At 39.1% G+C, this 26,643-nt stretch overlaps 1 protein-coding gene across 4 annotated transcripts in view; it reads right to left on the minus strand.

The window, feature by feature from the left end:
• The window catches only part of TRIM24 (tripartite motif containing 24), a 99,407-nt gene extending 73,581 nt beyond the window's left edge, over positions 1 to 25,826 (minus strand). For 3 of the 4 annotated variants that reach the window (XM_032304208.1, XM_032304207.1, XM_032304206.1), the window contains exon 1: positions 25,180 to 25,826. In XM_032304208.1, coding sequence (XP_032160099.1) covers positions 25,180 to 25,543 — 364 coding nt within the window. In that variant the 5' untranslated portion in view covers positions 25,544 to 25,826. The remainder of the gene's footprint in view (positions 1 to 25,179) is intronic. The other variant, XM_032304205.1, reaches the window with a different exon arrangement.
• Positions 25,827 to 26,643: the final 817 nt, after the last annotated feature.

Raw genomic sequence — 26,643 nt, forward strand, 5'->3', positions numbered from 1 at the left:
TTCCACCAAGTCCAAATTAATAGAAACAGGGATAGGAGAAGGAACTCTTCTACATCAAGAAAGACTTAAGAAACACAATGACTGGGGTATCTGGGTGGCTCAGTAGGTTACACATCTGCCTTTGGCTCAGGTCATGATCTCAGGGTTCTAGGATTGAGCTCCACATTAGGCTCTCCGCTCAGCTGGGAGCCTGCTTCTCCCTCTCTCTCTCTGCCTGCCTACTTGTGATCTGTCAAATAAACAAACAATTAAAAAAAAAAAAAAAAGAAAGAAACATAGTAACTTAATGTGGTCAATCCTTGACTGCATTCTGGTTTGAACAAAACAGCCATAAAGGGCATTTTGAGTATAAGAAGGCAAACGTGAAATCCCACTTGTCTTAGAACATTAGAAATAATAGCTATTTTAGTTACCCATGATAATGATATGGGATTATCCAGGTGATTGTTCTTGTTTTGGGAAATTCAAGTTTAGGTATTTAAGGATAAATGCCAAATGAAATCTGTGATTTACTTTTAAATAGCAGTAAAAATGGGGCACCTAAGTGGCTCAGTCAATTAAGCATCTGCTTTCAGCTCAGGTCATGATCTCAGGTCCTGGGATCGAGCCCCACATTGGGCTCCCTGCTTAGTGAGCCTGCTTCTCCATCTCTCACTCTCCCTGCTCATGCACTCTCTCTCTCTCTCTCTCAAATATATCTTCTGGGGTTGGTCTGTCCACTAAAACAAACATTAAGCTGGAAAAACACTATCTGTACTACTTCAGAACTCTGGAGCTTACTCAGACATTTATAAAAATCAAGAGAAATGCTTAATGGAGCCAGAGGCTACTGAACTTTTGGTAAAAGAGCTGCCTGGGTAAACCAATGACTACGCATCTTTCCTTAATCCTGCTGCAATGTGCGGGACAGCAGCCTGCATTCCTCAAGTGACTGGCTGGTTTCATGGTGGACAGTAAATATCTTGTACTCTAAAATTCTAGAGTTGTGTGGTTTGGGTAGTATAACGTTCCCTGAGGGTCAGCTAGGATGCCTGGCTTTATTTAGCATCCCCAGGAAATGGCACCTTCTTTAGTGGCATCTACTGGAACACCTAGAGAGGCATAAACACTTAAAACACACACAGACACACACACACACACACACACACACAAAACAGAAAACAAAAAACCTCTGAGATGTCACAGGCTGAGTGCCAAGGTAACAGGTCAGTAATAAGCACAAGGAAGGCTTTGCAAAAACAGTTTAGAAAAGTCACTACACAAACAGACAACTGAAGACCTCAATAAGCAACAAAATCAATTCCTGAAGAGAACCTGGTTTCCAGAGTTACCACAACATGCTACTTGAAATGTCCACTTTTCAGCAAACAAATTAGAAAGCATTTAAAGAAACCAAGAAATATAATTCACTCATAGGAAACAAGAATTTGACAGAAATGGCAGGTATGAACAGGCAGAAGAAATAATGAGCAATCTAGTATGAAGAGTAGAATGAAAATAATGATGAAGAAAGTTGAACAGAACCTGAAGGACCTGTGGGGATAATCTGAAAAAATAATGGATGAAAACCTCCTAAATGTAATGAAAGACACTAAAGAATCTAAGAAGCAGGGGAGTTGAGGGGGAGGGAACTCTGATGGTCCCACTCCTCATGGATTGCTGATTTTTCCTTACTGATGGAGGAAACAGTTCATTTGTGACTTTTCCAAACTATTTTGCAAAGTATGTATATATTCCTTGTTGAATGTAGTCACTGAAGTTTCTGTTCAACGCTGTCTGGTGGCCAGCTGGTAACCTGACAAAGATTTCCTTAAATATCTAGCTCCAAAAGGTAAAGGAGGTACTGACATTTTAAATTTCAGCAAACATCAATGTTCAGTCTTCAGGAATCTGTCAGACCAATCAAAACACACAACCCCAAGTTTTTGGAGCCCTCCACCAAAGAGCAACACCCCCTCCCTTCAACCAAACTCTCTCCTGGTTCTTTTGAGTCTGACCAAGGTCCAGAGTTTAAAATAGTTGACTCTAGTCATTTTCTCCAGGTTATTGGTTATTTCACTGAAAAGAACAACCCCTACAAAGTACTACTGTGTTATTATGCATGATGGAGCTTTGACTTAATTAGAATTTAAAACTATTGTACATCAAACAGCACTATCAAGAGGGTGAAAAGACAATACACAGGAGAAAAACATTTGCAAATCACATATTTAATAAGACTTTAATATCCACAATATATAAAGAAACCCCACACCTCAACAACAACAAAAATTCCATACCAGGCAAAGGATTTGAAATAGACACATCTCCAGAAAAGATACACAAACGACAAATAAGCATATGAAATGATTCTCATCATTAGTTATTAGGGAAATGTACCTCAAAACCACAGTAAGATACCACTTCACACCACAAGAATGACTATTATCCCAAAAAGGAATATAAGTGTTGCAGAGGATGGAGGATGTGGAGAAACCAGACCCTCATACATTGCAGGTGGCATACAGCAGATAAAATTCTGCCGTAGCAAAAAAGAGTTTGGCAGTTCTCAGAGTTAAACATAGAATAATTATATGATCTAGAAATTCCAGTCCTAGGTATATGCCCAAAAGAACTGAAAACAGGACTCAAACATGTATTTGTACACCACTGTCCACATCAGCATTATTCACAACAGTGGGGTGGTGGCTGCATCCATCACAGATGAAGGAATAAACAAAATGTTTTGTAGCTGCAAAATAGAGTATTATCTGACCATTAAAAGAAATGAAATTCTGATATATGCCACAACACTGATAATCTTTTAAAATACTAAATAAAATAAGCCAGGCAAACAAGGGGAAATGATATCTAATTCTACTTATATGAGGTATCGACAACAGGCAAATTCAGAAAGACAGAAAGTGAAACAGAGGTTACCAAGGACAGGGAGGGGGAAATAAGTACAGAATTTCTATTTAGGATGATGAAAAATGTTCTGGGAAAGGTGGTGATGGTTACACAACATAATAATTGTACCTAATGCCATGAAATTGGAGGCTTGAAAATGATTTAAATGGGGGGGCACCTGGATGGCTCAGTAGCTTATATGTGTGACTCTTGATTTTAGTTCAGGTCATGATCTCAGGGTTGTGAGATTAAGCCCTGAGTCAGACTCCAAGCTGGGGATGGAGCCTGTTTAAGATTTTCCTTCTCCCTCTCCACCCCATGCATGCCCGCACTCTCTCTCTCTCTCTCTCTCTAAACAACAACAACAACAAAAAAGTTAACATGGTAAACTTTACATTATGTATATTTTGCCACAATAAGAGAAATACTTGAAGAGTTGGTAAGGCATAGTATAGTAAACCCAAGTAAATGACAAGAAAATCAGTTAACTACCAGTTTCTCAAGTGAAACAAAACTTGAAGAGTCTTACAAACCTGAATCCAGAAAAAAATCTTCCCACAAAGAAAAACACAAGCCCTGAATGCTGTTATATATTCAAGAAAGAAATTCCAACCTTACACAAACTCTTTCAGAGAACTGAAAAACTAGCACTCTCCAATTCATTTTTATGAAGCTCATATAACTCTACAAAAAAAGCTCATCAGAGTAGTATAAAAAAGGAAAATCACAGAAAAGGAGAAGATGGCAATGTAGTAGGAGGATCCAAGGCTCACCTTGTACCATGCACACAACTTGTTAACTACCAAATCATCCTAAATACCCCAGCATATGACTTTTAGACTGACAGAACAAACTCCATAACTAAAGGGAGAGAAGAGGCCACAGTGAAGAAGGCAGAAGTGTGGAGATGTGATTTAGAGGAGAAACATTATGGCTGCTGCAGAGGGGAGGGAGCCATGGTGACAGAGAAGGATGAGAGAATTAGAGAGGGAGAGGGAGACAAAGGGAGAGAGAGTGGAACACACACAGGGAATATACAGAGAACATTTCCACCAAGCCACTGGCTTAGAAAACAAGGGCTGAATTTCATGAGTTTTTGTAACCAGTGGGGCCTAAAACTTGGGAGTTTTAAAGGCCAGTGGCTTGCTATGATAGAGCCCCAGGGGGCACTGTGCTGCTCCCAGAGAGAAGGCAGGCAAACTACCCAGGAGCACACAGTGTGGGAAAAGCGATCAATCGGAAGAGTACCTGGGGCACACAGGAGGGGAAGTCTTGCTCCTCTCTCTCAGAGAGGGTCCCTGAGAGGCAGAGTTCACAGAGACATCTCTCAAATAATGAAGGAGCTGACTGGTTTCATTTCCTTCCTCCCACCTCCCTCCACCCCCCCTCTACCCCCCCACCCCCCTCCACCTCCCTCCACCCCCAAATAAACAGTCACATGTGGAAAGCAACAAAGTGCCAACACTGGTTGCCTAACCTGCTTAAGCCAAACATCAACCCCTGGTGGAAGTGCCCTTCTCAGTCACAACTGCCTCAGTCCCAGCATGGCTGGCCCCTCCCTCAGAAGACCAGCGCAAACCCCAGCCCTTGCCATCCTTCCTGACGAGAGAGTTTTGCAGGACTTCCATTCTGGTGGAGGTGGTAACAGGACTCATTTCACAAGCAGACCAAAGTACACCTAGTTAAACCTCAGCACACTCAGGCCAGGAACCAAATACTGCCCACAGCAGGCAAAGAGAGCCTCTAGGGTAGAGCAGCCAGACAACAGCAGAGCATATGCAGCACACACCAGAGACACTTTCTGCAGCACCAGGCCCTGGGCACTACATGCTACCTTCCTCGTAAGGCCATTACTTTCAGAAACAGGAGAAATAACTGGCTTTTCTAACACAGAGAAGGGCAGAGAGAAAAGAGGATTTTATCCCAAGTAAGAGAATAAGATAAGACCAGGCTCTGAGATCAGAGGGAAACATGAAAGTAACATGCCTGATAGAGAATTTAAATTAATGATCATAAAGATACTCACTGAGCTTGAAAAAAGAATGGAAGACATCAGTGAGAACTTTACCACAGAGATAAAAGAGTTAAAAAAGAATCAATCAGACAAAGACGGCAATAAGCAAGGTCAGAAACATGCTTAATGCAATGAACAGCAGGCTGTAAGAAGCAGAGGAATGAATGAATGACCTAGAAGACAAAGTAATGAAAATTAATCAAGCTGAACAAAAGAGAAAGAAATATGGAACATGAGAACAGAGTGAGGGACCTCAATGACTCCATCGAAGGTTAATAATATTCATATTATAGGAATTCTAGAACAGGAAGAGAGAGAAAGGGGGCAGAAAATTAATCTGAAGAAATAATAGCTGAAAACTTCCCTAATCTGAAGACGGAAATAGACATCCAGATTCCCGAAGCACAGAGAACTTCCATCGAAATCAATAAGAGCAGGCCAACACCAAGACATATTGAAATTGAAATCGCAAAATGCAGTGACAAAGAAAAAAAAAATCTCAAAAGCAGCAAGACCAAAGAAGTCCTTAACTTACAAGGGAAGACCCATAAAGCTAGCTGGAGATTTCTCAACAGAAACTTGGCAAGCCTGAAGAGAGTGGCATGATATATTCCAAGTGCTGAGTGGGAATAATCTGTAGCCAAGAATATTCTCTATCCAGCAAGGCAATCATACAAAATAGGAGAGATAAAGTGTTTCCTAGACAAACAAACTTAAAGCAGTTTGTGACTGTAACCCAGCACTTCAAGAAATAATTGAAGGGGACTTTGCCAGTGGAAAGGAAAGACCAAAAGTAACAGTATAAGAGCAGGAAACACAAAACCAGTAATAATGAATATTTCTGTAAAAATCAGTCAAGGAATTCACCCCAAAAAAGGATATAAAGTATAACATATACTTAAAACATGGGGTGGAGAGAAGAATGGGTTAAAACTTGAACAACCACCAATTTAATATAGAATGCTGAGTTTAGAAGATGCTATATACATAGACCTAATGGCACTCATATATTAAAAACCATTAATAAACACGCAGAGAATAAAAAGAATTCCAAATATTATCACTAAAGAAAATCTGTAACACAGAGAGAAAGACAAGAAAGAATCCAAGAAAATCTCCAGAAACTACAAAACAAGTAATAAAATGGCACTAAATGTACATCTGTCAATAATTACTTTGAATGGAAATGGAGTAAACACTCCAATCAAAAGACACAGGGTGGGGCAACTTGGTGGCACGGATGGTTGCTTGTGTGAGTGAATCCTGGTTTCGGCTCAATTCATGATCTCATGGGTTGTGAGACTGAGCCTCATGTTGGACTCCATGCTTAGCACAGTCTCCTTGAGCTAGCTCTCTCCCTCTACCTGTACTCCATTCCTGCCTCCCTCCCAAATAAAGAAATCTTTAAAAAGACAAAGGGTGACAGAACGGATTTAAAAAAAAACAAGACCCATCTACATGCTGCCTACAAGAAACTCTTTAAGACATAAAGACACCTGCAGATTGAAAGTGAGGAGATGTAGAAACATTTATCATGTAAATGATATCAAAGGAAAGCAGTAGCAGCAATACTTATATGGGGCAAACTAGACTTTAAAACAAAGACTGTGGGGCGCCTCGGTTGGCTCAGGTCACGATCCCAGGCTCCTGGGATCAAGCCCCGCATCAGGCTCTCTGCTCACTGGGAAGCCTGATTCCTCCTCTCTCTCTCTGCCTCTCAGCCTACTTGTGATCTCTGTCTGTAAAATAAATGAATAAAATCTTTAAAAGAAAAAAAAAACAAAGACTGTAACAAGAGACAAAGAAGAGCACTATATAATAATAAAGGGAATAATCCAACAAGAAGATGTAACAATCACAAATATTTATGCATTGAACACAAGAGCACACAAATATATAAAACAACAAACATAAAGGAACTCACTGATAGTAATACAATAATAGTAGGGGACTTTAACATCCCACTTACATCAATGGACAGGACAGCTAAACAAAAAATAAACAATCAATAAAACCAGGAGCTGGTTCTTTGAAAAAATTAATACAATTGATCAACCTCTAACCAGACTTATCGAAAAGAGAAAGAACCCAAATAAATAAGATCACAAATGAGAGAGGAGAAATAACAACCAACATCACAATTATAGGAGAACATTATAAGATGTTATATGCCAACAAATTGGATAACCTGAAAGGAGTAGATCAATTCCTAGGAACAGAAATTACCGAAACTAAATAGAAAAAAAAAAAGAAAATGAACAGACTAATAAATAGCAATGCAATTAACTCAGTAATCAGAAAACCCTCTATCAACAAAAGTCTAGGAAGAGATGACGTCACAGGTGAATTCTAGCAATCACTGAAAGAGTTAACACTTGGGGCGCCTGGTGGCTCAGTGGGTTAAATCCCTCCTGGGATTGAGCTGCTCAGCCCAGAGCCTGCTCCCCCACCTCCTGCCTCTCTGCCTACTTGTGGTCTCTGTTTCTTTATTTATTTTATTTTACAGACAAACAAACAAATAAATAAAAAGTTAGTACTTATTCTTCTCAAACTAGTCCAAAAAAATAGAAGAGGAAGGAAACCTTTTAAATTCATTCTTTGAGGCCAGTATTAGTGATAGTAAAACCAGATAAAGATACCACAAAATAAAAGAGAAGTACAGGCTAGTATCTCTGCTGAACTAGATGCAAAAATCCTCCACAAAATATTAGCAAGCTGAATCCAATAATACTTAAAAAAATCATTCACCTCGATCAAGTGGGACTTATTCCTGGGATGCAACCAGTAATATTCAATATTTGCAACATGATACATCAATCAATGTGATACATCACATCACTAAGAGAAAGGATAAAAACTATCTGATCATTTCAACAGATTCAGAAAAAGCACTTTACAAAGTATAACATCCATGCTCCATAAAAACCCTCAACAAATTATGTCTAGAGGGAACTTACTTCACCATAATAAAAGGCCTTAAATGAAAAACCCACAGGGAATATCATACTCAATGGGGAAGAAACTGAAAGCTTTTCTGCTAAAGTTGGAAACAAGACCATGATGTCTGCTCTAACCATTTTTATTCAACACAGTACTGAAAGTCCTAGCCACAGCAATCAGACAACAAAAAGAAATAAAAGGCATCCAAACTGGTGAGGGAGAAGTCAAACTTTCACTATTTGCAGATGACGTGATACTATATATAGAAAACCCTAAAGATTCCACCAAAAAACAATAAGAACTGAATTCAGTAAGGTCACGGGACACAAAATCAGTGTACAGAAATCTGTTGCATTTCTATACAGTAATAATGAAAAAGCAGAGAAAAAGAAATTACAAAAACAATCCCATTTACAATTGCACTAAAAACAATACCTGGGCATAAATTTAAATGAAGAGGTGAAACATCTGCACTCTGGAAACTGCAAAACACTGATGAAAGAAATCAAAGATACCACAAAGAAATGGAAAGGCATTCTATGCTCATGGGCTAGAAGAACAAATACTGTTAAATGTCTACACTACCAAAAGCAATGTACAGATTTAATGCAATCCCTACCAAAATACCAAAAATACCAGTATTTTCCACAAAGCTAGAACAAGATACCCTAAAACTTGTATGGAACCACAAAAGACCCCAAATAGCCAAAGCCATCTTGAAAATGAAAAGCAAAATTGGAAGTATCACTACAAAGCTGAGGTAAACAACCAAGTACGGTACTGGCATAAAAATAGACACATAGATCAATGGAACAGAATAGAAAACGCAGAAATAAACCTACAAGGACATGGTTAATTAATCTTCAACAAAGCAAGAAAGAATATCTGGGGCAAAAAGACTGTCTCTTCAACAACTGTCTTTTTTTTTGGTAATGCAAAATCAAATTTATTTCCATGCATAACAGTGAAGCCTGGGATACTAGATTAAAAGGAAAGCAGTCTTCTGTCAAACAGAGATCAAGATTCTTAAGTAGCTGCCCTCAAGAACTACTGCAATGGAAGACTTGCTGTGTAGCCTGCAGATGTTGAAGCCTCTTGGCCCCATGTTTCCACAAACAGTTCAGGTGTGCCTTCCTTCCAAGTCAGCCTTCCTAATTTCTCCTAATAGCTATGCTGGTATTGCAGATACCTTATGTTCCTTTTGTTTACTCAAGAACTTTTTCAGGAATTCTAAGAGATCAGTTTCAGTATTCTTAGAAGCCAAGCTCTTCAGCTTGATAGCTTGCAGATCAGTTCCCCAGTAGTCTACGTCAGGGCTCTTAGTCACCGGAAGGCAGATTTTACTCTGACGGTCTTTTATTTTTTTGAACTGCTTTGCATGTTCTCTCTTCACCACTGCTTGGTCTTGGAAAAAGAGCACATAACCAGATGCATCAGAATATTCATCATAGTAACACGTCATCGTAAAATAAGCATCAATGACGTTTAGCTCAAAAGATGCCTCATAATTAACACTCCTCGCACAGAGTGCTGGGAAAACTAGACTGCTACATGTAAAAGAGTAAAACTGGCCCACTTTTTACACCATATACAAAAATAAACTCAAAATGGATGAAATACCTAAATGTGAGACTGGAAACCATAAAAATCCTAAAAGAGAGCTCAGGAAAGTAATTTCTCTGACATCAGCCATATCAACATCTTTCTTAGATATGTCTCCTGAGGCAATGAAAACAAAAGCAAAAATAAATTGTTGGGACTACATCAAAATAAAAAGCTTCTGTAGAGCAAAGCAAACAATCAACAAAACTGAAAGGCAACATGCAGAATGGGGGAAGGTATTTGTAAACAACATAACTGATAGAGGGTTAGTGTCCAAAATAAAAGAACTTAGAAAACTCAATATTCAAAAAATGGGCAGAAGAGATGAACACACATTTCTCTGAAGAAGACATACAGATGACCAACAGATACTTGAAAAGATGCTCAACACCACTCATCATGGGGGAAATGCAAATCAAAATCACAATAAGATATCACTTCATGCCTGTCAGAATGGCTAAAATAAAAAACACAAGTGTTGGCAAGGATGTAGAGAGAAAGGAACATTTGTGTTCTGTTGGTGGGAATGCAAATTGGTACAGCCACTGTGGAACACAGTATGGACTGTCTCTGAAAATTTAAAAACCGAATTACCCTATAATTCAGTAATTCTACTACTCAGTGTTTACCTACACAATACAAAAACACTAATTTGAAAAGATATATCAAACCCTATGTTTACTGCGCACTATTTACAATAGCCAAATTACAGAAGCAGCCCCAGTTTCCATCAATGGATAAATGGATAAAGAAAAGGTACACACACATATACACACACTGGAAAATTACTCAGCCATAAAAAAGAACGAAATCTTGCCATCTGCAATAACATGGAGGAGTCTGGCGGATATAACGCTAAGTGAAAGAAGTTAATCAGAGGAAGACAAATACCGTATGATTTCATTCATATGTGAAAATTAAGTAAACAAATGAGCAAAGAAAAAAAGGAGACAATCCAAAAAACACACTCTTAACTAAAGAGAACTAATGGTTACCAGAAGGGAAGTGGGTAGGGGGATGGGTGAAACAGGTCAGAGTATACTTCAAAGAGTATACTTTTAGTATCAAAGTATACTTCAAAGTAGTATACTTCAAAGAGTATACTACAAAGAGTATCAAAGAGTATACTTACCATGATGAGCACTGTACAATGTACAGAAATAAAGAATCACTATATTGTACATCTGAAATTAATATAACATGGTATGTTAACTATACTGGAATTAAAAACTTAAAAAAAATTTCTCTGAACATCTTGACTATTGTTTTCCTACTAAAAGATCTCTTGGCATTAATATAAAGACTCAATAGCATGGTTATCAGTATAAAAACAAACTCTGTTCCACGGAACAGAGAGTAGAAAAATAAACCCAGACACACATGAACAACTGATAACTGACAAAGGCAATTCAGTAGGAGAAAGGATGGCTTTTTCACTAGCAGTGGTGAAAAAATTAAGTATCTCCATGTAAACTGAACTTGGATTCACACCTCATATCTCATATAAAAATTAGCTCAAAATGGATCACAGATCTAAACTTAAAACTATAAAGTCCAAGGAGAAGACATTTATGTTAGATAAAGATTTCTTAGATACCAAACAAAAGAAAAATTCATAAAAGATAAATTGGACTTCACTAAAATAAGGAATTGGAGCTCCTTGGAGAAACAACCAAGGCTGGTACAGAAAAGTAAAAGATAAACCTAGAACCTCTCTGGTTTGGCAGAAAGTAAAAAGTACTCAAAAGTCAACAGGGGCATGTCAAAGGATAAGATTTCAACTTGAAGGGATTTCTATTGCCCAGACTGGAACAATGTGGTTATCAAAATAAATAATGAAAGGAATGGTTTATAATAAGTAAATGGAAATGGAAAATCTCATCCATACAGTAGAATATCAACTAATAAGCAGAAAAATAATGGCGGAAAAATCACTATTTTTGCAACACCACAATAATAAATGATAAAGGGGAAGAAGCAACAGTGGATACTAGCTACGGCTTTTGGGAACAGCAGGCACACAGGCCCCAAAGTATCTTGCAAGAGGTTACTTATTAATTACAAAGGGGGAAAAATATCTGTAAAGTGGAGAAATCTGGCTATTCAAACTAGTGATCAAAGCCAAACACCAACAACAATGGGACAGAATGACATCACGGTTTCCTAATGTAAAGCACCTGAGGGGACACACTACTTTTGCCAAAAATGATGAATCAGGCTGGGTACAATATGGAGAGAAAACAAACATTAGGTTTGAAAAAACGTTTGACATAAATAATCATTAACTACATCAAGGAACTAGGATAACAAGGACTGGCTAGTAAGAAGTGGAGACAACGCTCAAGAATATTAAGTACAATAGCCGATATCATAAATATGATATATAATAGCCACCACCTCTAAGGCTAGAACACAGTGCCCAAGGAAGAACTTTCTCTTCAGAGGTGGCAAGAGACCTTGTTAGAAAAGATAACACCCATCATTCACACTTTGGTGCTGTATCCCTGGTATTTGCTGGAATTCACCCTCTGGAACTTGTCCACAAATCTATGCTATGATACATGCTGGCAATCTGTGTCCTGGATTTCTCCCACTATCAACGGGGGAAGAAAGGGGGCTGTGAAGGACATTATTGTGACAACTGGCAAAATTTGAATATAGATTACTTATTAGATAATAGCATTGAATTACTGTCAAATATCCTGAATTTGGTAATTCTACTGTGGTTACAGAGGATTATCCTTGCACATCTCAGAACTCATCAACTTGTACATTTTATTTATTTTCTTTTAAAGATTTTATTTATTTATTTGACAGAGATCACAAGTAGGCAGAGAAGCAGGTAGAGAGTTCTGAGGAAGCAGGCTCCCCGCTGAGCAGAGAGCCCAATGCTGGGCTCTATCACAGGACCCTGGGATCATGACCTGAGCCGAAAGCAGAGGCTTTAAACCCACTAAGCCATCCAGGTGCCCCAACTTGTACATTTTAAGTACATGCAGCTTTCTGTATGTTAATCTTTTCTCAGTAAAGCTTAAAAACAAAACAAAACAACAACACAAAAAAAACACAAAACTTTTTAAAAAAGAGAATCTGTACTTCAGAGACACACTGAGATATTTGGGGCTCAAGGTTCATGTCTACAACCTGCTCCCATATAAATCAGAAAAAATAACACCAAGTATACTGAAGTGAGAAATACAGAAAATGCAGCAAAATCTAGTATCCTTAGAAAGGGCTCACAGGAACAGTAGCTTCGAAGTTCTTACATATGTTCTTTATGCTTAAACATCAGTTGGCTGAGTATGTGTCTCAATTCACATTTTTTTCTGTGAAAATCTTAAAAACCTTTACTCCACAGTCTTCCAGATTCAAGTACTAATGTTGGAGAATCTAATGATAATTTGGCATTCTTTCCATCTAACTAATGTAGTCTTTTTGTGTAGACGCCCAAAGTATTACTTTTTTTAAAATTTTAAAGCCCTAGAACATGTTTCAGTGGTGGCTGTTGTTTCAGCTTTTCTAAGCACACAGTGAACCCTTATAATACAAATGTTTATCTTTTAACATTTTCTTGTTTTTGTTTTTGCTTTTTTCCAAATAGTCTCCAGGTACTATTATTAATGTCCATATATTTATGTGCATATGCATATAAGATCTTCTTGTCACTTCATAAAATTTCTTTTATCTCTTTACTTGATTTGTTTTCACCTGTTCTTTTCCATCATTTCTTTCTTTCATGGTACTTTCTAGAGAGTCTACTCATTCAAGAACTTTTCTGATTCATCTTCCTTTCTGAAAAATTTCTAATTACTTCCTCAAGTCTGTCACTTTTTCTTTTCATGACCTTCTATAGCATAGGAGCTTATTTCTAAACTTTCTAATTCGATTTATATTTTTTTCCTAACATACTGTTTAATTTTCCCAGCTCATTTTTTAGAAATCGGTTTCATTGTATCTCTGCTTTGAGACCAAAGTATCCTGCTACCTTCATTTCCTCAGATCTTTTATTCAGAAGACTTTTTTTTCTTATACTATCTTTCAATTAAATTATAGTACTTTCTATAAATCATATCATAGTAGAAGGGGTTTTCCTATACTCGATCTGTAAAAAGACTAAGATAGCTTTCCTAGATTGAGTTGTAAGGTTTCCTCTTATGCTGTTACCACAAAGCATTCAAATCTATGGTACTTTAGCGTAACTACTTCCCTAAGATTTTCTAAGATCCGCCTCCTCCCTGCCCCCTTGCCACAGGTATCTGAGCCTTTTCTCTTCTTTGCCTCCAAATTCCTCTCATCTTTTGTTTATTTGCAGCAGTTTCTTCTCAGTGTGGAGCTCTGTTCTTTGACTGAATATTTCTAAGAATCTCATCTCAGGAACCAGGCTGTCCCGGCGTCCCTCGTACTTTTGGGCAGCAAACGGTCTCATTTCAAACCCTAGCAGTTTGTGGACCACACTTTGAATAGCACTGCTCTAAAATACTCTGCTTTTTTAGAGAGGTGCTGGGTAGCTCTAGAAGAAGGCAGATAGGTATCACTATAAATGTATGATCTCTAGAAGCAAGTGGGCATCACCAAGATCTGCAGTCATGCTACATTTTACTGGGAAATGCAATCCACTCTGAACACACAGACAAACCTTCTATATATACACCTATTCTTGCCTTCTCCCCTGTGGATAACAAAACCTCTCTCCTATCCAAAGTCACCAACCTCTCCACCTATGCCTTGGATCATTCCTAACCTGCCTTCTCAGAACCCTCACACACTCACTTACAAATCCCTTCTTTGATATGTTCAATAGCTCACTTGACTGAACTTTTTCACTTTCACATAAACATGCTTAAGCCTTTCCGATTTAGGCAATAAACAAACCCTCACTATCTCCCAATTTTTCTCCCCACATATTTCCTTATCCCTTTAAACTTCTCCAGAATGGTCTTAACTGCCCACCCATCATATAACCCACCCATTGGGGTATCCCCTTCTACTTCTCCACCAAAATATGCTTTTGCACGACTGCCATGTTTCTAACACTCAAAATGGTTTTGGCCTCTCTTATTTGACCTTGCAGGAACACCACACTGTGAAGCACCACTGCCTCTCCTTCCTTGCCTTCCGTGACACTGTATCTTCCTGGTTTTCTTGTACCTCTTCTCAGTCTCCTTTCTAGGTTTCCATCCTACATATCCATTACATGTTTGATTTCCTAAAGTCCTGTCCTAGGTAATCTACTCACTCTAATCTCCAGAGAAGAGAAAGGAACAGAGGACAAAAGACCAAAAACGAAGGGTCGAAGAAGTGGGAGGAAATCTTAATACCAAAAGATAGGTGAGAAAGTGAGCTGAGAAAATGAGTAAAAGCTAACTTGCATACAACACACAAGTCAAGTATAGAAGACTGATGAGGACCAGAAGAAACATAAATCAACATGCACCAGTACAAAGAGACAGACACTAGGAATGTCATGTGCTAGAGGCTCTCCTCCTGGTTATCCTTAATGCTGAATATAGACAGTCAAGAGATCCCAGAGATCCTTGATTTATTCATAATCAAGGTAAAAATAGAGATCGTCTGGTAATTATGATTCCCAATTATTATAAATGACAGTTTTCTTTTAAATTTATTGTATCATGACAAGAGTACCTATGGACTATGTTATTTTAGAAGAAATCAGAATAAAGTTTTCTTAGGAATCCTCTATTTTTACAACTTAGAAGAGGATATGAAAACCATTTTTAAAGATGAAGTGAACAGAGAAAAACACTGAGGCAATTCAGCTGATAGATATATTCACATGTTGTCTTAAAAACAAGTATTTGAACATGCACCTATATATTTATTTATTATGTATATATACTAAACTAGTGTACCCCGTATATAATATATCACACAAACAAGACATTTTGGAAGACTAAAATCAGGGTTAAATATTTTTAAATACCTTGCTAATCACGATAGCTTCATACCACTATTCTCTAATGGTACAAGATACAATACACACTTAGGCGCAGTTTGCCATTAATATAGAGGATGTCAGTCATTTTCAAAGAGTCTTCTCAATAATTCTGAAACTTTTAGGCCCAATTATTAGATTTGGTTAGAAAATCACTTCTGTTAACCTCACAATAAGACTGATAAAGAACCTATGACATTATCAGTTCTGCCACTCCAATGCTTTCATACTTTCAAATTAGTATTATCTTTATCATAGCTGAAAATGAGACTTCAAAGATTCAGATAATTTAGGGCTGCTGGAAAATCATGACTCCCATCAAGTCCATACACCTAATAAAATGAAAAACAAAATGGAGCAGCAACAATTACAGCTTTCTATAGAAGACAGATTTCCTTGCTGGCTTAACCACCACTGACTGCATATTCAGGTGCCAGGAAATGACAAATATCTATCCCTGTACATGACACTAAAGAAGTCATCAAATATGGGAAGCCCTGAGGAGCTTTCTTTATTTTCCTAAACTGCAGAGGAGCCAAGTTATCAGCATCCAACCTTGATGACAGACTTAAATGCAACTGTCTGTTCTATTAATTGAAGCTGGGGACCACTTTTTATTGCCATTACACATGTGCCCTACATCCTACAACTTAGGGATTCTCCAGGCTGCTGAAACTGAGGGGCTTTTTCAAGTGGCCTCCATATGGGAATTTCCCAGGAACTGAGATTACAGGGTTTTTTATGTCAGGGTCCTGGTAAGGGCTTATCATGATCTTCAATTTTTGTCAGTCATTTTAGTTAAAAATAGAGGTTACAAACTATAAGCCAACTTATCCAAGAACATGTAAATTGTGTTACAATACATGTCTATGTGTGCTAGGGGTGGAGTGGGGATCATAATAGGGTCTGCAGTATAGAAATCCTACTACCTCCAGAGCAGCTGTGTAAAGTTTGGTTGTACAGCACAAGGGACTACTTAATTTAAGAGGGCAAATAAAGATTAATATGCATTCCACTTCTTATGCCATGTAGTTGTTGGTGCTACATATGCCAAGAGGACAGGTATTCCTAACTCTGTCAAAGATACCTTTTGGACTTGCAGCAGCCCTCATTCCTCCCCCTTAGAATACTCTGTATGCTATATGCAAAATGTAGCCATTTGACATGCTTATTCATGTGACCATTCATGCTTATTCATGTTTATTATTCATGCTTATTCATGTGACATTCCACTTATCAAGTACTTTAAAGCTTAACTTTAGAAAGTTCTAATGTTTTCTTTCAACTCAATGAATTATGTTACCTCATAATGTGTGACACACATCCCATTCTGGAGACTACTGGTCTGGTATGTACTTGAAAATGAAGATGTAAATTTGAGAAAGGGGTCAAGGTTATAAAAAGAAATGTAGGGCTCATGCATTTAGGATGATAGTTTAACTTGGTGAGACTTTGAGACACAAGAACCAAATTACCCACATGTAAGTATATTAAAAAGGAGCAATGCAATCTAAAAATGGTATTTTGACATCAACTTTCCACCAGGACAACGTAACCAGTAACAAGACAAGTTTTTCTACCATAAACAACTGTATGTAACTGGGAAGAATACATGACGCAACTGTCTTCCGGCACTGGACAACAGGCAATGAGGACTGTGATCCCTGAAAAAGGGGACATTCAGGAGGTGAACTCTAAGATGTCCTGATTCTCTGCCTGGGGACTATTTCCCAACCACAATGTAGGCAGCAAGAGCCTAAATAGAACATAGCTTAAAAAGCCTGAGAAAGATCTGGGGCTTGAAACAAATTAAACACCGAACAGAGGAGAGCCCCAAATAGTGAGGGTGCCCGCTGTCTCTCCAGGGTTTCTCCAAGTCCTTGGCTGAAGGATACCATGCATGTGCACAGCAAGACTTTGCGAAGCTTACCAGAGAACAGTAGCTAAGGGATTGAGAAAAACAAAGATACTAGAGGCCCAGGAGGAACAAAGAGAAAACAATTTAAAAAGTAGCCTTAAACTTGACCATACTAATAATTACTTAAAATGTAAATGGTTAAACAATTAAAAGCAAAAATTTATAGGTTGGATTTAAAAAGCAAGACACTACTATTCACTATGTACAAGAGACCTACTTTAAATAGAAAGGTTAAAGGTAAAAGAATGGAAAAATACACCATTCAAACAGAGGTAGAAAACTGGTATAGTTGTATTAACCTAAGACAATGAAGACTTCATGAAAAAGTAGTATGAGAGAGAAAGAACATTTCATAGTGTTCAAAAGGCAGACAATCAATTAGATAAAGCTTCAAAATACTTGCAGCAAAAATCAGAATTAAAGGAATAAAAAGGTCAACAACCATGAGATTTTAACATTCTTCTCTCCATTACAGATAGAACAATTAGAACTACCCCCCTAAAAAAGAAAACCAAACCAAAACAAAGATTTTCACAACACTCTCAAACAACTTGACCTAACTGACATGCACAGAACTACACCAAACAACTATGGATATAATTTAAATTATTTTCAAATACACACAGACCATTCACCAAGAAAGATAATATATTAGGAAATCAAATGTCTCAATAACTTTAAAGGAGTGAAGTCTTACAGACTTAACAAAAAAACAGAGTATTTTTTTCTTGCTACAATGGAATAAGTGATACAGAAAATCCTCAAATAACTTTAAATTCTTTTTAAGATTTTATTTATTTATTTGACAGACAGAGATCACAAGTAGAGAGGCAGGCAGAAAGAGAGGAAGAAGCAGGCCCCCCGCTGAGCAGAAAGCCCCATGCGGGGGCTCAATCCCAGGACTCTGGGATCAGGACCTGAGCCCAAGGCAAGGGCTTTAACCCACTGAGCCACCCGGGCGCAACCCCCTCCCCCACCCCGCCTCGAAATAACTTTAAATTAACACATTTCTGAGCAATCCATCAGTCACAAAAGAAATCACAAGAAAAATTTTAAAATATTTTAATAGAATGTTAAAAACACAAAATTTGTTTGAGGTGGCCAACGTGTGTGCTTAGAGAGAAAACTCTACCCTTAAAGCAGAGACAATAAGTAAAATTAACAAAGCCGTAAGTTAGTTGATAAGCCCTTAGGAATAGCAAGCAAGAAAAAGAGCAAACACTACAAATAGAAACAAAGGAGGTCCGGGACATTGTTCAGGCCCTGAAAACATTAAAAGGGAAAGGGAATGTGTGAACAAATATATGCTAAAAATGTACCAATTAGATGAAACAGAAAATTTTCAATTTATCTAAACGGATTCATGAAGAAATAAAACATCTGAACAGCCCTTTATCAAGTAAAGACACTGAATTCCTAATTAAAAACCTTCTCATAAATAAAACTCTAAACCCAAATGGATTCATTGAATTCTGTCAAATATTTAAAGAATTAATAGTAATTTTACAAAACCTTTTTCAGAAAACTAGAGATGGAACACTTTATATAGTTTTTGAGGCCAGTTACTACCCTGATACCAAAATCAGATAAAGATACAAGAAAACTCTTATCACCAATATTCCCCAAGAACATAAAAAGTCCTTAAAATATTAGCAAATCAAATCCAGAAGTACACAAACAGGATAATACATGGTGACCAAGCAAAGCATATCCCAAGAATGCAAGATAGGTTTAACATCTTCACGACATTAACAGAAAAAAGGTGAAAACCCAGATCACCATTTTAACAGATGCAGAAACTGCATTTAACAAAATTCATCATCCAACACAATTAAAATCCACAGCACACTATGAACAGAAGGGAGCTTCTTAATTTTGATAATAGGCAACTGTAAAAAGCTAATAGTTCTAACATATGATGAACAACTAACGTTATCCTCCTAAGATCAGGAATAAGGCAAGAATGTCACCTCTCATTTAACAGTGAAATTAAACTTCTATTCAATATTGAACTGGAGGTCCTATTTAGTTCAATAAGGGAAGAAGATAACAGAAATTAGGAAAGAAAGAAGTAAAACTATCTACCTGTGAGCAACAGGATAGTCTAAGAAGAAAATCTTAATAGACAAAAAAAACTATGATTTTTAAAATAAAAACTACTAAGATTTAATAATCGAATTTAGAAAGATAATGGGATACAATCAATAAACAAAAGTAAATTGTATTTTAGCTATCAACAATTGGAAATGATATTTCCTAAAAATACCGGTATCATTAAACAACATCATAAAATATTTTTGGAATAAACTAAAATACTGTGCAAGGCTACTATGATAAAATAGTGTTGAAAGCAATTAAAGATCTAAATAGGAGATAAAACATGTTTATAGATAGGAATACTCAATGTTGTTAGATCATTCTCCCAAAGTAGTATCTGGATTTAATGCAATTCTAATCAAAATCGTAGCAGGCTTCTGTGTAGAAATTAACAAGATGATTCTAAAATTTATGAAGAAATGTAAAGGACTTCAAAGAGCAAAACAATTTAACAAAACTGTCCAACTGAAAATTTACTTTAAAAGCTATGGCAACAGGGGCACCTGGGTGGCTCAGTCGGTTAAGCGGCTGCCTTCGGCTTAGGTCACCATTCGAGGGTCCTGGGCTGGAGCCCCACACCAAGCTCCCTGCCCAGCAGAAGTCTATTTCTGCTTCTCCCTCTGCATCTGCCCCTCCCTCTGCTCATGCTGCCGTGTGCTCTCTGGTGCTCTCATATAAATAAAATCTTTAAAAAAAAAGAAAAGAAAGAAAGAAAGAAAGAAAGAAGCTACACCAATTAAAAAAAAAACCAAAAAAAAAAAAACCCCACTTATTATTGACCGGATAGCTCAAAAGAACAGAAAAGTGTATAGAAATAGAGCCAGACATATATGTTCAACTGATTTTTAACAAAAATGCCAAAGTGACATAATGGGAAAAGTACCCTTTTCAATAAATGGTACTTTAACATATGGTTGAAAAAACATGAACCTCAACTCTTACGCCTCATACAAAAATTGCTCAAATAGATGATACATCTAAATATAAAAACCAAAACTATAAAAGTGCTGAAAGGACAAAGTCTTAGTAAACTTAGGGTAGGCAAAGAATTAACTATAAAAGAAAAAAAAATGACAAATCAGATTTAAGTAAAATTTAAAACTTCAGCTCTTCAAAAGACACTATTAAGAAAATGAAGAGGCAAGCCACAGATGTAAATATGTGCATGTATCATCTAACAAAGGACCAGATTATAGAATGTATATCAAGAATATTTACTTTTCAATAATGTAACCAATTACATAATTTTAAAAATCTACAAAAGACAAACTGAAATTCTACCAAAAAGCTGTAATAACTAATAAGCACATCATTATTCATCAGGGAAATGAAAGTTAAAACCATGAGACTCCCCTTTGCACATACTAGAATGAATAAAATTAAAGACTAACACCCAAACTGGCGAGGATATGAACCAACTGGAATTCTCAAACGTTGCTGGAAGGAATGCAAAACAGTACAACCAGTGTAAATACACATTTATGATGCAAACAAGAAATTCCAATTCTAAGTATTTACTCAAGGAAATGAACACATCCACATAAAGACTTGTCTACAAATATTTGTAACAGTTTTATTCATAATAGCCCCCAATTCAAAACAGTAGTATAATTTCCATTAACAGGTGAATACCATATATAGAACTGTTTATGTACAAAACTGGTAGGCAATATGGATCTGTCTCAAATACTATTAATTCTCTGACATTGTATCTTGTACTCACAAGGTGATTTATACCTCTCACCAAGAACCCCAAAAAATTATATCCCAGAATTGACAGTTACATGCTATAGACTGCCAGTTAAGAAGTGTCAGAAAACTGGGCACCTGGGTGGCTCAGTGGGTTAAAGCCTCTGCCTTTGGCTCAGGTCATGATCCCAGGGTCCTGGGATCGAGCCTCGCATTGGGCTCTCTACTCAGCGGGGAGCCTGCTTCCTCCTCTCTCTCTGCCTGCCTCTCTGCCTCCTTATGATCTCAGTCTGTCAGAAAAATAAATAAAATCTTAAAAAAAAAAAAAAGTGTAAGAAAACTGATGGATTCCTATTTTTTACTCTCCATGGGCAAATAATGTGACCCTTTTTAAGAGTATGCCCAGTATCCTTGTAAAAATAGCTTAGGGTGAGGGAATGGGGTAACTGGGTGATGGGCATTAAGGACGGCACATGATGTGATGAACAATGGGAGTAACAGGCAACCAATAAATTATTGAACACTACACCTGAAACTAATGATGTACTATATGTTGGCTAATTTAATATAAACAAAAAAATTAAAAGGAAAAAATAGCTTAGAGCTTGCAACTCTTACTGAACACTACACGAATGCCACAAAATATTGCACAATGTTTAACACTTCTTTAAGATCAGTTCGTCTTCTGACTTCAGGTACCTATAATGTACCTAAAGAAAATCTATTTTCTAAGCTCTTCCCTCTTTCCTGGATATAACCTCATACTAAGAAAATGACAGTCACACTTGAGGTAGTCATCCAACTTTTAGCATGTGGTCACTCAACCTCATTCCTTCCAACTGGCAGCCTTACAAGGGACAGTTTCAACCCATGTTCTCAATGAAGTGTTGGGAACTAGCATAATTGTGTCTGAGCATTTATAAATTATAATATATATCTTTTTGTTATTATAAGTGAGCCTTATTTCTTTTTCACAAAAAAATATTTTAGAAGGATTTATTTTCTATGAATTTCATTTAGGATTAACAGGGAGCACCAAAAATTACTAAATAGAAAAATTCGACCTGATAGTAAACTATTATTCTATACCTTGAATTTTGGTCTTAATTTCCTAAAGAATCCTCTTATGATCATTTTATTTTGGAATATAATACTGCTTGAACTAAAGAAATACTAGGGTTTAATACTATACTCTAGAATTCTACAAATACACCAAGCTCTCTGGAGGGTGGGCCTAGAAATCTAAATTTTTTTAAGATTTTTATTTATTTCAGAGAGAGAGTGTGGGGGAAAAAGCAGGGAGGAGGGGCAGAGGAAGAGGCAGATGCAGGCTCTCTGCTGAGCACAGAGTCCGCTACCCGGTAGGGGCTAGGATCCCAGGATCCTGAGATGATGACCTGGCCTGAAGGGAGACACTTAACCAACTGAGCCACCCAGTCACCTCTAGAAATCTAAATTTTTAACAAATACACCAATGACTCTAGTACAGCTACAAATTTGAAAACCACTATCTAAATCTAAAAGGGAAGAGTGTAACTACAACATGATTATGGCCTCCACAAAATTTGTTTTGTTTGACCTATAGAATGGGCCTGTGTGCATGTTTATTATTTTTATTTTTTTAAATTTACTTGCCAATATCTAATACTAGAGAAAGCTCTCACAGAAATCTGGGCTTCAGACTTCTCATTAAGAAAAATTATATATATATATATTTCCTTTAATACTGGTCCTCCCCTCTCTTGCATGACAACCTGCTGGAGCTTAGTTTGCTTCCTCTCCCTTTCCCTTCCCCCTCATTCCTATTATTTCACCCCCAAGATCATAGGTCTCTAACTCAGATAGTTAGCTTAGCTCCTGCAGGTATTAAAGACTGACCCATAATGACTATCCAGTTTCATTAGGAGAAGGCAGTACAGGTGATCAAATGAACCCTATATATTTATAAAATGTACTGGCTCAAGTTTTACTTCAGCTAGTATTAAAATAAGTTTGCAAGGAGAGAAGGGAGAATATATTCAAGTCGGTAAGATTCAGGATAGATGTATCTTTAATTTATTGAACATAACCCTAACTTCTCTTGTACTATATTTAAAATACCATTGTTAGAGACTTTGTCTTTCTTAGTATAAAAACAAAAACATTACCTTCTAATTTAAATGCTTTCTTGGAACTCTTGCTGATAATACAAACACTAAGATAAAATACATTGAGAGACCAGAATTACACAGAATATTTTGAGAAATCTGAAATTGAAAACATGTTTTCAGAGTTATTATTACCCATGTTCTCATTCATTCAGGTCTAAGCATCATGGCCAGGAATATGATAAGTCTTAATTCTAGAATTATGCAAAACCCAGATCCTAATCGGCTACCAGCCTGCTTGACCAATTAAAATATAAATAAAAGAAACCTTAAAATGTGTCTAAAAATTAAGAACTAAGATTGAAGTTTCACTTATACGAAATTTCCACAGGTGAGCCACATCAGAGAAAACAGTGTGAAAGATCTGAGACTTCAGCCTACTTGCAAGCTAGCTTACCATCTGGTACAAGATACAAAGACTCAGGGATGAGACAAGGGGCAGTTTATTAGTTACTAGCAATAACATAAGCCAGAGCATCAACATTTTTGCACTGGTTGCCAGAATTCCATTTCCCACCAGACAAGGTGAAAAGGGCCAGCTGACACCTGCAGAGGAGTGGGTTGTGTTACACAGGAGGACACCTAAGCTTAGAGAAGCCCAATCTTTTATCATGGGCAGTAAGCATGCCCGCCTTTAACTCCAGTAGACATTAACTGGACCATGTGCATGCCTGATCTTTGCTCTGGTGGAAGACACTATCTCTATCTTTCAAGGCTGATCCTTACAGAAACATCTTCTAAAAACAGAAACAAAGGGCAGTCAGTAACTCCCTGGCATGACCTGCAGAAACTGAGGGACCCATGGAAAACTGGCTCCCTCAACTAGATACTGTTTGTAACATATAATCAAATGAAGAGTCTAAAACCACTATTTATGCATCAATTTTATATATACCCCTTGACCCAGCTTCAATGATTTAATCAGCATTTTATCTCGATCAACTAGACCCTCTAACAGAGAGTATGTATTAAAAATGAATTATTCCCCCTTTTCCAGTTACTTTCTATTTTTTAAAAAAGGGGTGCTCCAATATTTGCACTATTACAATTTAAAATCCTCAAGCATTCTTCCAGAATAACTACTGTACTTACTTTGACTAACTTTAAATGTTTCAAACCTGTTAACGTTAGCAAAGGGAACTACCTGTCAAAAGTCTCATTATACTGTAACAAATACCACAAAGAGAACAGTAACTTCAACATTTCTAGCTGTCCTCTACGAAATACAAGAAAAGCCTGCCCCCCAAGTCACTTTGTTCTGTTTCTCTTTACCCTTTACCGTTTCAAAAGAAAATCTTCCAATGAGAAAAGACAACAAAATGCCGTTTCTTTTGGTTCCTTTGTCCCTAGCAGAAGGGAGTAAAATCGGGGACTCGTTAAGGTAAAGAACCTGAAACAGGCAAGATAGTAAACAGACAGCATCCGACCTGTAATCAATCACCGAAGAAAGTCACCATCACTTCATCATCATCCCTCCCTTCCCCCCTCCAGCTCAAATAACGTGGGTATACACGAGATGATTAGGATCATATGGACCCGGACAAAGCTTTGGGGAGGCAGAGGGTAGCAGTTAACAAGATGCAGTCGGCAAAGAATCCGAGATACCCACTAGAGCCCACTCCAACTGAGGTTTTCAAAAGTGCGGGTCGCCCGGGCCACCCAACCCCGGAGGAGAACGCCGAGCAGCAGGAGGAGCGGCAGCGGCGCCGCCAAGTCCTCGGCACCCGTGGAAGTTGCTCGCGGGGCGCGCGGCACGCCGCAGAGCGCGCGGGCCCTCCATGTCACCGCCGCCAACACAGACCCTCCTCCTCGCCCCTCCCCCGCCGCGCACCCCGGGCGGCGGCGACATGACAGCGGGTCGCGCCGCACAAGGGCGCTCGCCTCCCCGAGCCCCTCCCCGGGCTCCCCCGCGCCCACGGCCGGCTCTCACCTTGGGTGGCGAACGGCGAGGAGCCGCTGACCGGCGAGCCGGGGGCGGGGACGGGCGGCGGGGTCTCGGCCGAACCCAGCATGGGCGCGGGCAGCATGAGGTAGCGCTGGGGCGCGGGCAGGCAGCGCTGGCAGAAGGAGTGCAGGCAGGGCAGCAGCTTGGGCGCCCGGCTCTGGATGTTCTGGTGGCACACGGCGCAAGTGTCCAACAGGTTGAGCCGGGCCGCCTCGCCTCCGCGCTCCGAGTCGGGGCCCTGCCGACTCTCGGCCTCGTTCTCCCCGCTTGGCGCCGCCGAGGGCCCCCCGGCGGCCGCCGCCGAAGCCGCCGCGGCCGCCGTCGCCGCCTTCTCCACAGCCACCTCCATTGTCCTGCCCCCGCTGCCGCCGGGAAAGGGGGAGCGCGGTCTCCGCCTGCCGCCGCCCCCGACGACCTCCTCCGCCTCCTCCTCACAGGCCGCTTGGGTGACCCGCGGGAGAGGGAGGGAGGCCGGGCCGGGCCGAGGAAGCCTCCTCAGGCCCCGGGGATCCGCCTCCCGGGTGGCGCGGCCGGAAGAAGGGGATCTGTCAGCGGGAACCGTTCCTCGCACCGGGAAGGCTGCGCCCCGTCCGCTTCGCCAACCGCCGCGGCGCTCGTCGAATCCGCCCAGCCCGCCCTCGTCTCCCCGCCTTTCTCCCTGGGCCCCCGGCCCACCTCAAGCCCCGCCCCCACCCACCCTCTCCCAGCAACTGAGGCGACGGCAAGGAACGCGCCGCCCAATAGCCGCCGCGCCTGGCCAGGGGGCGGGGCCTGCCCGAGCCCGCGAGGCTCCGACGGCCGCGGCGGGAGGCTGGGAGGTGGGAAGGCGCTTGCCCAGCCCCGCCCCCACCGAACTCCTAGAGCCGCGGCTTCTGATTGGGCCTTTGTGTGTGTTTCGCTCCTCTGAAAAGATTAAGGGATCATTTGTTAATGACAGACCGACTAATTCGGTCCGCCTGTGTTAGCCCCTCCTATGGGGCGGAGCTCCACCGTGTGCACTCAACGCGGTTAATTAAGTAACTGCTCCGAAAAGTCTCGTTTTACTGCTGAAAGACCCGGGTCCAGTAGGAAGAGTAAATATGGTGGGAGGGTCAAAGGATGACGAAGTAGAGATTGTGAAGAGCAAACAAGGGAAGAATTTTATAAATGGAGAAATGTTGGTGAGAAAGATGCTGTCCACAGCATGGATGTGCCACCTGAATTCACTCTTCTCCATTAGGAAATGAGGGAACATGAGGAATAAGGGTGGAGGTTCTCTTGCAAAGTCGGGAATTTTTAATTTAAAGGATTCCCCCCAGTGAAAAGGGTGAAATTAATTTTTAAAGTCAGTGATTTGCTTTTCAAATGAATAAAAATGGTTCTTTCTCCAAGAAACAAATATATAAAGATTGTTTGAAACTGTCTTTATTGTATGAATGTGGCATCACTTTGAGAAATAAAAATAAATCT

Source organism: Mustela erminea, chromosome 11, assembly GCF_009829155.1.
Source record: "Mustela erminea isolate mMusErm1 chromosome 11, mMusErm1.Pri, whole genome shotgun sequence".
NCBI lineage: Eukaryota > Metazoa > Chordata > Mammalia > Carnivora > Mustelidae > Mustela > Mustela erminea.